This window comes from Aedes albopictus, chromosome 1 (assembly GCF_035046485.1).
Source record: "Aedes albopictus strain Foshan chromosome 1, AalbF5, whole genome shotgun sequence".
NCBI lineage: Eukaryota > Metazoa > Arthropoda > Insecta > Diptera > Culicidae > Aedes > Aedes albopictus.
In genome coordinates this window covers 116,708,794-116,726,417 of record NC_085136.1, presented here as the reverse complement: position 1 = coordinate 116,726,417, position 17,624 = coordinate 116,708,794, and the positions used below count along the sequence as shown (strand labels likewise).

Below are 17,624 nucleotides of genomic sequence, written 5' to 3'. Positions count from 1 at the left end.
TGCCCATACAGTGAAGAGAATTGTCAGACAAAAGATGCACAAAACAAGCAACAAGCAAAGCGTGGGGATTACCCTTTATCCCAACTGGTTACAGATAATGACATGACTTTATTTTTTTGTTGCAGACAAAACGGAAAATGTATTTGTTGCGTACTTTTCAACTTGTGAATAATAAATTATTACTAATCCAAAATCGAAACTGTTTAACCCTTCAGCGCGCGCGCTGTTGTAAAAAGTACAACAGCACCAGAAAACCTCGCTCGTTGTATACAACGTGCGCACGGTGCAGTTTCGGTTGCTTGATGGCGCGCGTCCTGGAAGGTTAATGGTAGATCTTCAACAGCGTTGCAGTGTTTATCGACTCGTAGTTACCACCCGAAAAATCGCAATGCAAGGCTTAAAATCTCTAAACTCGTGATGCACGATCTTTATCTATTCTGTCCAAGTTGGGATAAACTTATGTCGCATTCATGGGCGTAGCCAATGATTCTATCATATTCCGAACATATTCCGAAGAATAAGCATCAGTTAAAATTTACGAACAAAAAGAAATAAAAAAATAAAATTTTCTAGAAATTATTTTGGTATTTTTGAATTCTACCTCCAGGAAATTCTAGAAGAATTTCTCAAGGGTGTCAGTATGAATTCTTACAGAATTTCTATAGGTAGTTTTTTTTCAAAGCTTTACAACAACAAGTTCTGCAGGGATTTGTTGAAGCATTTTTAGATAATCTTTCCTGGAACTTGAGGAATCTTAGGAGAATTTCCTCTGAGATTCAACGGGTTCGTTGCAGAATTGCAGCAGATTCCTTGATGATCTTTTTTTATGAAGTCTATCGGGAGTTCCCCGAGTAATTTCATCGTGAATTTCTTCAGAGATTTTTCAATGAATTTCTCCATACGTCCTTAGGAATTGTACAAAGGATTTTTTCCTTTGGAATGCACCTTCAGAAATGCACCTGATAATTGAATCGGTTACATATCTATTTATCTCATTGCATGTTTCTGTAGGCATTGCATAGGCCATTTCCCCTGGAATACCTCAGTGACTTTCTCCCAGGCAGTATTTGGGAAATCTCTCCATTAAGTCATGGGACATTTCTCAAAAAAGTCCATCTTAAATTGTTCGAGAGGTTCTTGAGAGATTCTTCTTACCGAATTTCTCCGAAAATTCTTTTAAGATTATTTGAGCCATTTCTCCAGGGATTCCTAGTGGAATTTTGTAAGGGATTTCTTGGAGAAATCTTTTAGTGATTCCTTCAGGATTTCATCCACGGATTTCATTAGCATTTTATTCCTGCAAGAGTTTCTTTAAGAGTTTCTCTGAGAACACCATTCAAGAATAGTTTTGGGAATGCTTCGAGGATTCCATTAGAATTTTATTCTGAAATTCTCTCAAAGGATGAATTTAAATAATAAATTCATTCAATTGTGTATTATCTTAACCTCGAAAGGAAAAAAAAACTAATTCATTTTTTTCAGGTATCGTGGCTACAATAACTATTATTCCTAGCTCCGCCTATGTATTGTATTATATTTCTTTTAAAGTTCTTCGTCTTAAGATGCTTATCGTGGAAGAAAGACATTATTTACCTTCAAAGCGGTAACTTTTGAAAAATATTTAAATTCACTTTTCTCTCTCCCCCTTTTATTATTTTCTTACTACGACTATGCCTAATCCTTTGGCGCTGTCCTTAAACTACGTAGACTTTTTTTCGGCCATCTCAGACCCCCCTTCCCCCCTCGTAGACTTTTTTTCATACAAAATTTTCGAAATTTGTATGGAGCGTAGACTTTGGCCAGACCCCCCCGTCCCCCCCTAAGAGTCTACGTAGTTTATGGACAGACCCTTTCAAAGGGGTTCTGGTGGCTTACAGTAATAAAAAAGAAAGAATTAATTTAGATTTGATGACTGAGAATTTAGTATAGAATATTGATTATGTGTACTGATATGAGAACTCATTTTCTCTACCCCTTGCGAGCCCATATCACTGGCTACGCCTATGTGTGATATTTTTCTCGATAATGCAAGATTCTAAGCTTCTAATTGGCGCAAGAAAATTGATTATTTGTTACTTTATGGTCAAGTTATGATTTTTTGAAATCTTTAGACGATTTTGAAAGAATTGCCCCTTATTACTGTTTTTCCTAGCTCCGTCCATGATTTGCATTTTTTCTTGGAAGTACCTCACCTGAAGATTCTGACCGTGAAAGAAAATCATGATTTGCTTGCAAAACGGGGCTGATATAATTTTTTATATGTTTGGCGAACACATAAATGGGGTGCCCCCCCCATTTGCCCTTATCCTTGCTACGACTATGTTCGATATTTTTTCTAGCAAGGTGAGTGTTGGCGGTTTCCAATGATGGAAGAAAATTGTAATTACATGGATGAACAGCAAAGATATAAGCATTTGAATTAGTGTGGTCAGGAAAATATGCACAAATGAGTGATCATTACACATTTCTGAGTGGACCGATTTGAGCGTGTGTGCGCCTATCTTTTCTGATCCAACAGAGATAGAAGTGAAACAATCGACAGTGAATATAGTCCAATCGGAATGCGCAATAAAAAAAGTCCTCGTCGTCGTCAGTGTTGAATGCAACGCTGTTTGTAGATGTGTTGTTTTCGACCCCGGTGGAGCTGCTTTGTAAAGAGCACCACACCGATTACAGTGCACAGTGGCACAGAATGTCTTTTTTATAATGTGATCTTCGCCCTAAGCGAGTACTGCTCTGAAGAAATGCCTCGAAACATGCGTGAAAATGTAATCTTCTTCGTCTTCTTTATGGCTCTACACTACATCCTCACTGGGACTTGGTCTGCCTCACTTCAACTTAGTGTTCTTTGAGCACTTCCACAGTTATTAATTGAAGGGCTTTCTTAGCCTGCCATTGCATGAATTTGTATATTGTGATGCAAGTACAATTATACACTATGTCTAGGGAGTCGAGAAATTTTTCCCGACTAGAACGGGAATCGAACCCGCCGTCTCCGGATTGGCGATGCATAGCCTTAACCACTAGGCTAACAGGAGACCCCATAATGTCATAATCCTCAAGGGGGCTTTTCCCTCATTAAAAATTTTTAGTTAAATAAATAAATGTCAGAAAAAAGCAAAAAATTGTCGGACACATAACGGTTAATAAGAGAACCAATACCCTAATATTTTAGTGTCTAAACGTCTGACCACGTAAATCATAGATAGTTCCTTTGTAGTTACATATAACTAAACTGTGAAACATTCAAAGACCAACCATGACAAATGGATGCAAGTAATGTCAGCCTCTAAAATCCATTGCTTTCAACACACGTATTCCTAAAACTCATAAAAAAACACTGACGCATTGACCAATGGCGACCATGACGTGCTAAAAGATAATAAAATGCGAGACGATGCAGAAAGTATACACCGAAAATTACCTTGCGTTCCACCGTACTGCCTCGCGTCCCATCGCCGTCGTCATCCCTATGGCTACCGGGTATCGACTGCCGCCATTAGCGAACGGCCCCTTAAAACAAAATAAGGCCCCATTTTTTTCGCTATCCCATGCCCTTGCATATCTGTGGTGGGCAAGCGGCCCGGAATGGCCGACACGTAATGATGTCTCAAGGAAATGCATGCGCGCCGCATATAAGTATTTATGCATATGTTAACATATGGAGCGAGAAGGGACTCCTGCATGTATCTACAACACCAATTGTCACCCGGCAGCTTTCCGCATGCTTGCATATGTCGTCCGGCCCCAGAGGCCCTGTATGCAGGGCTGGTAAACGAGTCACTCTGGCCACTATTTTCTAGAAAGTGCATCCTCTTCAAGACATGATAAATAAAGTTACCTCTATTGAATTATATTCTATTTTCGAACAAAAATCGGTCACAAAATGTAATGTAATGTACTTAAAAAATCATTACCATCGACTGAGTGTTGACGGAGCTGTTATTCGCTACCAGCCCTGCCTGTGACCCGAGTCAGTGCTACTGGAATACGCAAATTACTACCCTTTCGCCAAAATACCGATGAACCGTTTCGGCCGGACAATGTGCAAGGATGCACTTTTAGCCAAAAATTAAACCTCAATTAGGGAAGACATTTTCCAGCGATGCATCCCCGCAGTGAAACTTTGATGAAAGTGATGAGTCCGTCGTCGCCGTGGTCTCCGATAAAAAAGAAAATCGACGGAACTCCGTATTTAATAGATTGGAACGATGGTCAACCCTGGAGCAATCTAGTAGTGGGCCTCCGGCGTTTAATATTGTCCCGCGTTCAATGATCTTTCCCCTGCGCACCAGGGAGAACCAGTTTCAGGTGCAAGTGCGGTTGTCTTTCTTTATTTTTTTCTTTTCTTCTGGTGCCAACTTAATGATACTTAATTTGAATTTCAGATATGGATAAATTATTTTTAATTTTTTAAACATTGTTCTCCTGTTTGCTTCGTCTTTACTTTCAGGGTTCCAGTGCCCGATGCCAGGTTCGATTACCTGTGCGAGTACCACAAACCGGCAAGGTAAGTACACACAAGTTAATATCTGTTTGATGAGAAAAGAATCAGGAGAAAGCATAACAAAGTTGAAATCAGTTCTTGATCATTTGAAATACAATGTCGTGCCTGGTGTGCTTGGAAAATAAGTTTCGATTGAAGTATATTATATATTACCTCTCGGCAGAGTTTAAAATTTTCATTTTCAATGAGTGAAATTCAACATGAATTTTGAAAATTCTCAACTGAGGAATCAAAATATGTAAAATTCATGTTGGTGAATGAATTAGGTATGTATTTCACTTATTCATTCATTTTTCTGTCACTAACAATTTTCACTGAGGAATATAACTAGACCGTAACTCCCGATTACACTTCCAATCACCTCAAAATTTGTGTATAGTAGTTAATTAGAATACTATTTATCTACTATATTTGTCCGTTAAGTCGGATTTTGCGTCTGTTAACAGAAATTGGACATTATATGACGTGCGAAAAAATATTCGTGACAGAGAATTGAATGAAAAAAGAGAGGCGTTCAGCTGACAATGAACGAAGCCAAAAACGAATGAAAAAATGAGAGTGTCAATCTTCACTTTCAATCTTCGAATTTTTTACTCTCTGCCTCTCGGTATATGTAGTTCTTCCACAGCTTTTGGATAAGAAGGTCACGTGGAAGACACAAAAAGACTTTGTCACCGCAGCTCAAGAAAATTTCCATTACGAAACAACCTTTTGAACCGGGCTGAAGCTCGTTATACCCCACTTTCCCACAAAAGAGAATTTCTTGTTGATTCAATTTTGAAATCAGAAATAGAAGATAAGAACTATTCAGATGCATGTAAAGTTGTTTTATGCTAGAATGGACAAGAGGGACGCCAATCGTTTTTAATTCGTGCTCCAAATAATAGGTAGCTCATTTTCGTCATATATGATATATCAGAAGGATAATAATCACGGATATTTCAACTTATCTTCGTCATTGAAACAATAGATGGAAGCAAGTATTTCTCAGGAATTCCTCAAAGGATCCCTTCGAGAATTTTTCGTGGATTCATCTAAAAATTTCTTCAATTATTTGCTGAAAAAAACCTTAAAATAATAACTTTGAACTTTGCTTCATACATTCCTTTAAAAATTTCTACAAAGATTCCATCAGAGATTCCTCCAGGGATTCGTCCAATGATTTGGAAATTCCTCCAAGGACTCTCTTAGGAATTTCGTGTGTCGTCGGCAATTGCTCTAGCATTTCTTCCAGAATTTCTGCGAAAATGTCTCCATGATTTTTTCAAGGATTCCTTTTGTAACACTTCTAAAAATCCTCTTGCGATTTATCCAAAGTTTCTTACAACATGTTTTCTGGAAGCTTTGTACAAATTACTCCAAGGATTACATTGAGTATTTCTGTAGCTATTATTTTAACCATTCTACAGTCGATTTATTTTCAGTTTACTTTCCAGGAAGTTCCTGATAGAAGTTATTCTAAAATTCCATCAAGGTTTCCTATAGGAATTTCGTTTAAGATTTTCCAAGAAACCAATTCGAGATTGCCATCATGAAATACTAAAGAATGTTTTTAAAAACTTCTCCAAGATCACTGTACAAAATTTCTTCAAAAAGCCCTGCAAGGGTTTCTACAGATACTCTTTCAATGAATTCGATGGAAATTTCTTCACTTATTGCTTTAGAAATTCTTCCCAAAAACCCTTTTTCGATTTCTGGGAGGATATCTGTATCCTTCCAGAATCCTTTTAGCTTTTCTCAATTATTTTTCCAAATTTTCCATACCACACTGTTCATGGTTCTTTCGGCAATTTCTTCAAGAAATCCTTTAAGAGTTTCTCCAAGAACTATCTGCAGACATTTGTTCGATATAGTCCACAAGAAAGTCCTTTTAAAAGCTTCTTCAAAAATGTCCACAATGATTCAGCAACTTCTGTATTCCTTTGCAATTTCAAGTATTCCTTTGCGGTTTTTTGATAATATTTATCTAGGTGTTCCTTAAAAATATCTTAAGAAAAATTTTCAAGAATTCATCCTAAATTTCTTCAAGGATTTGTTTTAGATTCCTTCAATGATTCTTCCATGATCTTTTCCAAGCAATGCTTTCCTTGCTAAATATCTTTATGTGTTCATTTGGGAATTCTTCCTAGAATTACTTCTATAATTTAATCGAAATCCCTATAGGCAAAGATTGCTTACGAATTTCTTCTGTGGCATTCAAAATATCCATCAAATTTTTATTAAAGAAATTTCTTAAAGTTTTTTTTTTTCAATTCCTGTCAAGAATTCTCTAGAACTTTCATTAAATATTCCATTCGGCATTGCTACAAGGTTTCCTTCTGGAATTTCTCCAAGTAAAAGTTATTCCTCTAATTTTTTTTATAGAAATTCCTCTAGTGATTGCCCAAATTTCAGGCAACATGGCCCACCAAAACCCCCCATGACGAAGAGAACAAACCCGCCTATAATACTCTTTGTCACACTGCTATACATTGTGAACTTTACTGAAATATTTTTTTAGCTTATAGCTTACACGCACCTGAAAATAGAGTTTGCGGTTTGCTCGAAGAGTTCAAACATAAGCCTGTTGTTCACGTGTAGCACGGATGTTACTAAAAACTGGATGTTGGATTTCTCGGCTATGGAGTCATCAAACTCCTTGGAACGACAACAGTCCCTACGTTTCGACAATGTTTATTGCCATCTTCAGGGGAACCTGGGGGATTTTATTATAAATTGTAAGCTCTTAATTTTTGTTTTTCGTCATTGTGTAAACTTTGCAATCATTTGGTTCGTTCTGCTTCTGTAGTCTTTGCTGTGGGCGCACATTGTGATAAAACGGAACATAGTTAATTCTTTGAAATTGGATGAAAACTTAAGTATCTGTTTATAAGTTATTCCTCCCAAGACTTTAAGTCATGACCTCCGAACATTTAAGAATTCATTCGAGGATTTCCTTAATTTTTCCAAGAATTTCTTTAATTATTCCAGCACGGAATTCAGCCAAGCCGATTTTGACAGCCTTTTTTGAAGTAGAAAAATAAAAGTGTTTTTAACTCATCATTGCCATTTTATAATCAATATTAATTCAGTTGATGTCTTTTGGCGTCATATAAAAATTACACAATGAACAAATCTCGTGTAACTTTTGAAAACGGCCAAACTTTTTTGCAAACTAACACATTTATCCCGTTTTAACGTCCAACCCTAGCCAATGTTTTAATCCAATGTCGTTTTAAATTGCGGAAAGATTCTCGCTCTCTCTCCTTGGCGTAATGTTCCATCTGATTCACAGCCTGCTTCATGGTTGTTGTGATTGTTTTCTCTAAGGATTTCTCCAGTAATGCCTCCTAGAATTGCTGCGTTGATTTATCCAGGGATTTTCCTAGGGATACTTTCAAGACATCCTGCTGGGATTTCTCCACATATAGGGGTACTTACGTATTCTCGGCAGTTTAGTTCTCTTCGTCATGGGTTTTTTTTTTTGAAACCTGTTAATCTCAGAGTTGGCCTCATATCCTTCCCAACCAAGCTGAGTTATATGCCCAAATTTCAGGCAATTCGGCCCACAAAAACTCCCATGACGAATCTGCTCCCTATCTGCAGGGGCTGACAAAATCTGGTCCTTACTGTATATCCTGGTACAAAGGCTCCTTCTTAACGTAGTGCTCTATGAGCTCTTCCATAGTTATTATAACCTTCGCTGCCAATGACCAGGCTCGAAGATGCTCTATGCCCAAGTTAGTAACGGAAATTTTTATTACGTTCTATTAATTTCTGGACCGATCGGGAATCGAACCTGTCACCCTTAGCATGTTTTTTCTGAATATTGGCTCGTTTACTGCATCGGCTATATGATAGATTTCCTCTAAGGTATTTCTGTAAGAAGCTTGAGCTTGATGGACTGCCCGATGCTACTCCAGTATCGCCAGAACCAATGAGACTTCTATCGGAACTAAGCAGGCATCTTCAGTGTGTGAGTATTGGTGATCTTCTATTTTTAGCCGACAATGACGTCTGCCACGCCAGGTTGCTGGTCAATGTGGGGAAGGGGAAGGAAGTGATGACTGCAATCGTTTGTATCCACAGCAGACAGAATATACCTCTGCGTATGCACACATTCATGCGAATGTCAGAATGTTGGTGGGATATGGTTGGCAGTTAGCAATGGGTTCACACATTGGTGCGTGGATGCCAGGCGTATAAGTTATAAGGCTTATAAGGTGATAGATTAGTGTATTTATTACTCTAAAGATAATCCGGCACAGCTCGCTTGATTGCATTACTCGTACGTAGGCGTTATGTGATACATTGATACAGTGCTGTGAAAGTTGGAAGGAAGGGAAACGGCTTTTTCAACCCGTTTCTGTTATAGCGATGGCTATGAACATGTGAATATACATGAGTTGTAGAGAGGAGGGAGAAAGTATATAGAAAGATACAATGTAGGAGGAAAGGGACGGGCCAGGAATTGAACCCAGGACCTTCTGCATAGGAATCAAAAGCGGAAGCCAATAGACCACGAAACCCGTCTTTTTTCCCCAAAGGAATTTCTGTAAAAAAAATGATTAATTCCCAAATTTTAACCCTAGTAAGATGTTGAGGTTCATATGACCCAGACAAGCATACTGAACGTGCATTACGCCATCGTGGTGCGTCAATCCTAACATCCTAGGAGGGTTAAAGGAATTTCTGAAGGAATCCCTGAAAAAAAGTTTTAAAGTAATTCTTAGAGATTTTTTCAGGAAACTACTGAAGAAAAAATCCTTAACCCTCTGAAACCCAAGTTTTTCATTGTCATCTAAATATTATTTTTCGTCGTCTAAAATCGATTTAAACTTGTTTTGGAAGATGATTCTTTTTAATTCTCGAATTTGTGAATTTTGGTTTTGATGTTTCTAATTTTTATTTTTGAACATCCCTACACTATTATATTTTTCCTGGAAGCCTATTTGGTATAGGCTACCGGTACATTTTTGAATTTTATGATTATTGTTAAAATATTTTTATTTCAATTAATTTTATTTTCCGTGTAACTTTTAGAAAAATTTTTTTAGTGCGTATTCAACTCCCTTAAATTCTTTTACTATAATAGAATGATTGAGGAAAAAAAAATAAATATGCGTTAATGGTTGCGATTCAATACAAACAAAAAAAAACAATGACATCTAAACGGTGACAAGAATATCAACTTTTTAATGATTAAAAAAATGTTAATACGCTTCAAAACAGTCCTAAGTATCAGCTAAAAATATATAAGTTTTGATTGCCTAGGCAAAAAAAATACAAAAATGCTCAAACTATACAACGTCTAAAGGCGGGGTTGGGTATTAGAGGGTTAATGCTTGATACTTAAATACTTGTTAAATTTCTGAATGAATTATTATACAAATATTTGAAACAAAAAATCTGTAAGACACCTTGAAAATCCCAATAAATAAGTAAATGGATGGATGCTTTAAAGCCTAATTAAACCAAATTCTTGAAAGAGCTTTAAATTCTCTAAAAATGCTTTCTCGACAGAATTCTAGAAGAATTCTGAGTGCAATCACAAGAGGATTTTTTAGGCATCCCAATTTATGAAAGAATTATTGGAGGAATTTCTAAGACATCCCTCGGAGGAACTCCTTGAAGAATTCTTGAAGAAGTTTTCTTTCTGCAGTTTTTGACCCTTAAAGAAATTCAACAGAATCTTTAGACAAATTTCTACAGGTAATAAGAGTAGAGGACGAGTTAATTTTTTATCAATTTTGCTTAAATTTGCCAATTTCTCACTCACGTCATTATTTGTTAAGTTTAGGCACGAGGAAATAGATTTCTACCCTACTATGTAAAAGAAGGAAAAGTAACACGACCAGCGACTCCAATAACACAGCGAGCACATTGTAAAGGGCCCATTATTTTGCAACATTGTAGTTCGCAACGATAGGACAAACGGGCTCGTCCACTATGATTGGATGTAACCTAGAACATCCACTACCTCGCCGTACGTTCTTTAACAGTCCAATCAATCGTATGAACCAAGACGATCGACGTCCGATTCATATCACGTGGCCATGGTACACCTTGCAGCGTGTCATTATTGCTCATTATGGTACATCAACGCTGCTGAAACTTCCTTGCCTTATAAAATCGTCATTTTCGTCCATCCTCGTCGCCGCAGTCTGGGTCTCGACGGAACAAGCGCGAATACGGCGAATACAAATATCAGACTGCACAATAAGTTCCTTCAAAGTGAGTACCTTTTGAAAAGGGCTTTCCTTAACTCAGTTGGTAAGGGCGCAGTTTAGGTTCGAACCCCGATAAAATGCAAGACCTTCTTGGCTCTCTTGAACGTAGCGTATAAAAGGCTGCAAAATCTTCACAAGATTATCTAATGCATGGTAATTGTGATATATTTTAGCAGACTATATATATATATATATAAATCTGACACTCTTAAACAGATATACCATTGCCAGCCGCGGAGGTTCTTTAACCCTCCTAAGATATTAGGCTAAATGGGTGCACCACGATAGCGTAATGTACGTTCATCGAGCCTGTCTGGGTCATACTGACCCCAACATCCTACTAGGGTTAAATTTTTCAAAAAACAGGCTTGATCGCAGATGGTATGAAAATCCTAAGAGAAGCAGCAAAGGAGTATACTTCCTGTAAGGTGAGAGATAAACAGCACCACCCGAGATCGTATAATGACGATCATTTGCATAGGATTGGAATGCGTTCCGGAAGGGATCGTTCTACCGATGATCTTATCGTAGTGGACAGCTGGAACTGAAATCGCGTTGATCTTTTAGCCATTGCCTATCGTTGCTGTCACTGTGGAGGACCAAGGACGACCTCGTGAACTTTCCTCGCATAAGCCCAGCCCAGCTGTTGTTGCGGTGAAAGAGTCAAGTGTGGCTGGCAAGTTGCTCCGCAAGTCGCAAATTTATTATTATCATTATCGTGGTAAGGAAAACCGTAATTCTATATAATATGGATTCAATTATGGTTGGCTTTCGCTTCTTTCGGGTAGCTGCGGTTGCAGCAGCGACTCAAACGTGGTCGCTGTTTTTTTTTTCTTTTTGTAAGAAGGTGGAGGGGTTGGAACTTGTTTTTCGCAAGGATTCCTGCAGTCTTTTGAAGATGATTCAGGCGGGGGATGGGACATCGCGAAAATGATTGTCGTGGTGGCGTAATTGCGGGGCGTGAAAATTTCTGCAGCTTCTGGACTTGTTTGGTGCTTCGTCCGGGGTAGCAATTTTCCAGTTCTGTGATGAATACTCGCTTGATTTGGTGGTTTACATACGTTGTCGTTAGAATGGTGGGAAAGTTTGTTGAAACATAAGGAATGTCGGTAATTACGGCAGATATTTTCTTGAGACGCAAAATCAGGGATTCATCATCTAAGTTTATCATGTATCCGAAGGTAGGCTCCAGCGGAACGTTGTCCTGTATTTGGGACTTGGACGTTTGTGCCATCACAATGAAATCATCTTCTATCTGCACAAGAAGAAAGCAAATCGGGGATTAGATATGGATAAGGACAGTAACGAAAAGTTACCCTCGAAGTAGGGAACTAACGCATCTTGGAGAGGGCCTAGTATCGTAAAACGGGGTATCATTGATCAGCGGGATAACATTGATCGACTTGACCCACCTCATGGATTGTTCAAACAAACAATTTTCATTGCATCTGTTTTTTCGTGAATGGCATTTCATAATCTACTATTGTTTAGCTACCGAATGATATGAAATTCATGAAAATTGAGTTTCATAAACTTTAGGTATCAGAAAGCCGGCTCCAGAGACACCTTCTCCTCTATTATGGACACCGCCATAATAAAGGCCTATTTCATCACCTACTTGAGGGAAAGGGAAAAAAATAAGGATTAGGAAGGGGTAGGGACAGCTAGCAAAATAGGAAAAAATACCCTGGAAGAGGGTACTAACGCATAAGCGTACCAAAATGGGTTCAAACAGCGCCCTGAATGGGGCACTGTAATAATGCATAAAACGTAAAGAGAGCCTATAGCTCTTTACCACAGCCGGTTAAGAACAACAATACATCCAGAAGATTCAGGTTCAGAAGTCAATTTTACTTAATAAGTATATATCTATTTTATTGATATTTATCGGTGAACGAGTAAGGACTACTCTACTCGTTCACCGATAAATATCAATAAAATAGATATATACTAGTTAACGGTGATTAAACCCAACAAGTTACTTAATAAGTGTTTACCAAATACTCGGAAACGCAGTTACGCAAAAACTGGACAGTTACATATCAAATGATACAAAGGTCCATAACACAAGTTTACAAAATAAAACGAAAGTCGTGAACTTCTGTCAACGACCAAAATTTTTGAAGCACAATTTAGTGCTGATTTCGAAACCGACCTTCAAAAAAATTAAAGTAGAACAGTTTTTGAGTTTTACCTCAATATCGAGTTTTGTAACTTTTCAAAATATGTAATTTACTAAAATTCATATATATTGCGTTTTGTTCAACCAATTTTAAATCTTTTTCCAAAAATTAAAAGCTGAATACAATACCATTCGATCATCTGAATACAGGTTTTGCGTCAGATTGATGAAATTCAAGACATTGGTGAGTTTTGGGGACGATCTTCTTAAATTTTAGCAAAATTCCCAAAATTTTTTGAAGAAATGTATTTTTTTCAATAAGAAAAAACCAACTTTAAAAATCTTTCTCGACGTTTATTTGACATATCATATGTAGGCGAGTTACAGTAAAAATTTCAACTCAATCGGAGCATTGATTACGAAGAATGAGATGTTTGAAGTGAGCGACTTTGCTTAAAAATAGAACAAAAATCGATTTCAAATCATCAACGTTGTATGGGAAGTCGAAAAATTTTTCGCTCTACTGTAATTTTTTTCCTTCGCGTTTTCGAATTCAGGGCATGATTCTACACCAAAATTGATCATCAGCTTACCGAGTTCAAAAATGCTGTAAACTAGTGTAGTGTAGTAGTAAAATTATAATCGGATTCACAGCTATCACATCACATAAATGAATCAGCTTGCTGAATATTCGCCATGTGATAGCTGAGTCGGCAGTGGCCAGTCAATGCTTCGACCAGAATGCTGCAATTCTGCTTTGACAGATTTGTAAGATACTTCACCACCCTTGGAGATGGCTCAGTACAATACAATTTGGTTTGACGACATGATTCCAAACTATTCCAGTATTGTCTGTGTTGAGTAGCAGCCCAGGTGTGAATCTGAAGCTTTGCCCAACACTTCGATATCGGAATAGCTGGCTCAGCCTGCTCAGGGCCAATGAAGTCATGTGATGCTCCAGTGCGAGCCAACTCATCATGGAATAATGGCCAGACACCCATACAAGGTGAACAGCGTTTGCTGAATTCAGCTCCTTGAGCGATTTGAGTTTGTGCTTTAATAGCAGCCTGGCTATCTGAACAGAAGTATATTACTTTGCCCATTACGTGCTGCTGAAGTGCTGATTGCACTCCGCACATAAGAGCAAAGCTTTCGGCCTGAAAACGGTGCAGTGTCTACCAAGTGAGTAAGACTGATACTGCCTTAGCTCACGAGAATAAATACCAGCACCTGCTCGACCTTCGAGAAGGGAGCCATCAGTGTAACATACGATGCCGTTTGAAATGCTTCTTTCCAGATATCCAGATGTCCACTCTTCCCGATAAGGGAAGGGAAGAAGAACGCTCCAGACATCGCCTAAGCACATCCTTTGGAGATGGCCTAACTTTGATTGGACCGTTCTCATTTCGCCCTTTTGCCACCACATCCATAGGCCAATATTGGCCGAACAACAGTTGTGTAGATCCATTTGATATACTTGGGTTTTAGACCCCAAGTTGTACCAAAGGTTCGCCGGCATTGCCCGAAGGCCATACAAGCTTTCTTGATTCTGAACTCAATGTGAGGTGTCCAGGAAAGCTTGGAATCAAGAATGACTCCAACGTACTTTACCTGTTCAGTGACATCGATTTCAGAATCAAAGAGATGCAAAGGTCGAACGCCATTACGGTTTCGCCTTTCCGTAAAAAGAACAATAGATGTTTTACTCGGATTAACCGAAAGGCCATATTGGCGACACCAACCCTCAACTACCTGAAGGGCGCTTTGCATCAGGTCGAAAAGGGTGGTGATACACATACCAACTAAAATGCTAGGTAGTCGTCGGCAAAACCATAAGTAGGAAAACCGCTATTATTGAGTTGCCTCAATAGCGTATCTGCTACGAGATTTCACATAAGCGGTGATAAGACTCCCCCTTGGGGGCATCCACAAACACTCAATTTCCTAATCGCCGCTTGACGTAATGTCGAGAAGAGATGTCGGTTTTTGAGCCTTTGGTGAATCCAACTGGAAATCATTGGAGATATACCATGACTCCGTGCGGCTTCCAACATGACATCGAAAGGCACATTGTCAAAGGCACCTCCGATATCTAAGAAAACACCTAAACAAGATTGCTTTTGAGTAAATGCTTTCTCGATATCGTAAACAACCTTTTGTAAAAGAGTCACAGTGGACTTACCAGATTGGCAGGCATGTAGGTTCACATGAAGAGGCACGTTGGCCAGATGAACATCACGGATGCGTTCTAAGCATTTCAGAAGAAAAGAGGTCAAACTGATAAGTCTGAAACTCTTTGCTTCTTCATACGACGCACGACCTACTTTCGGAATAAACTTGACAGTAATATCCCGCCAGGATTCGGGAATATACCCTGTAGCAAAACTGCAAACAAGTATTTTTTTTTTTTCAAAACATGTTTGAAATGATCAAATCCCTTCTGAAGCAAAATAGGATAAATCTCATCTGCCCCAGGAGATTTGAAAGGAGCAAAGTTATTAAGTGCCCTCTCAATCGATTCTATAGTTACAATACTCCGAGCCGAAGCTAGGCAATCGTAACTACAAGAAAAGACATCAGGTTCATCCAAAGATGTAATATCCACACATCCGGGGAAGTGTGTGCTGAATAAGCATTCCAAAACTTCCTCATCAGAGGAAGTGAAATCGCCATTTGGCAACCGAAATTCGTTCACTTGGAAATCCTCAAATTTCGCAAGGATTTTGTTTAACCGACTGACTTCACACAAACTGGAAGCTTTTGTACAATAGTTTTTCCAGCCGGATCGTTCAGCAGAGCTTCCCTGTGTAGACCTTGTGAGACAACCTGAAAGCATCCGAACCAGCTGAACGTCGTCTGTTCCAACTCTTTCTACATTGCTTCCTGAGCTTGGCCAGATCAGAGTTCTACCCACGGTTCTTCACAAACCGTAGAGGGCAAACTTCCAGGTCGTTGTAGTATCAATGCCATCATCTACATAAATCACTTGGAGTGTCAATGGATGGTAAGTATACATGAAACTTGGCAGCAACCAAATCAAAAAAAGAGATCCTAGTTGGTTGACAGGAATTCCTGAAACGCAAAGCTTGCGTAGTTACATTTCAGTGTTCAAAAGAGATGAATCGATTCTTCATCTGACATCGGCCAACTGCTCAGTTCGTAACAAATTCTACTAGAGCAATGCGTTATGTCTAACACTTTCTCTCTAGCAGACACCATGAAGGTTTGGCGGTAGGCTATGTTAACGTTAAGTAATCCATGATCTGTACTACTCAAGTACTCTTTCAAACTTTCTAGTTATTGTCTGAGCTGCCCCAGATGTTATGGTGAGCATTAGCATCACTGCCAACAGTAAGCGGAAGGTCTTTTGAAGCACAGTATAGGGGCTTACATCAAAAACATAACCTCATCGAATTCTCATACGATTTGTAAACATTGCCCTCAAATTTTTTTTGAGGGCAAGGACGGCTTTATGGACCGACGCCGAAGGAAAGAAAGAGAAGGAGACAGTGATGACGTCAGCGTGCAAGCGCTCATGCGATAACTTGTTTGAAAGCATCCGTTAGGGAATGATTCATCATGCGGTCAATAAACCGAACAATAGACGCATTTCCTGCTGAAGTTTCAAACAGATACATCAATATACAGCACAAACATCTCTGGTGGTTAATTCAGAGACGAGTGTAGCAACCAGGGGCCTACATCGTCGAAACCAAAACATGACGCTGAAAGCGAGCGTCCATCAGCATCGGACGGACGCCGACGACGGGAACATTCAAAACAACATGCATGCGCTTCGCTTCATCCGCCCTTCTTGTCACTTTCTTCGACGCAACGACGGGTGGCGGCTCATTTTCACACCGACTGGGATTCAATTGAAATTTTCAAATTGTCTAAAATGTATGTTTGCTTAATATTCTTATGGGTAATAAACTATTTCAGTAAAATATGCATAGTATACATTAACATTACACAGATTTGGCGGTTGTTACACTCATTAATTGAGTTATAACAGAGAAATTCATTCGAAGTCGAACGAGTGTGCGTGAGCTTGTGAGTGCGAAACAAAGTGGCATCTGCGACGACGCAGCAGCGTCGGTTCATCGGTGACGATGACAGTCGGGCTGAGCGACGACGACGGCGCCTTGTTTCCATTGACGATTGAAAACATTGTTTACAAACTTCGCCTGAAAATTTCAATTGAAATTGAAAATGTAGGGCCCTGGTAGCAACGATTGCGTTCTTGACCAGCACACAAGCTCGAGACATGGCACGCAAGTTTGCCATTTCATTTTAACTGAAAGTAGCAAACACAGTGTTCACAAGGTTTCCTAGATAGAAATTTCTCTTACGAAAGTAAGGTTCTTGGACTAGGCCACTTGGGCTGTACCATTTTCTATTGATCTGCAAAGATTGATTGTTGCTGTTCTTTCATGCTTAAGAACGGTAGGCACTTCCCAAACTGGGCAAGACTAAACTCTTTACAATCAAAGCACAATAAAGACCAGCAGCAATAAAACCAGATCGGTATCCATTGGAAAACGCCAAAGGTGAGGATACACAGAATACATTGCGCGAATCGCATAATGCGAAATCATATAAGTGAAAATTTAAACTATTCAACAAAATCTTCATAATCCCGCCCTTATTTAGCCTCAGGTTTGAAACTAAAGAAGGGCAGCTGATTATCTTGGACAAACACAAGGTCCACTGTACCATTTGCTCCGGCTAGCGCTGAAAGGACAAAATTCTGCGGAGTGTGCCCTAGTACGTACCTAGTACGTAC

The 17,624-nt window shown here is 38.9% G+C and overlaps 1 protein-coding gene across 1 annotated transcript in view; it reads left to right on the top strand.

Annotated features, from left to right (window-relative positions):
* Positions 1-17,624, top strand: part of LOC109402212 (obg-like ATPase 1) — a 106,715-nt gene that overhangs the window by 9,397 nt on the left and 79,694 nt on the right. The window contains exon 3 of the mRNA XM_019674844.3: positions 4,454-4,510. Coding sequence (XP_019530389.1) covers positions 4,454-4,510 — 57 coding nt within the window. The remainder of the gene's footprint in view (positions 1-4,453; positions 4,511-17,624) is intronic.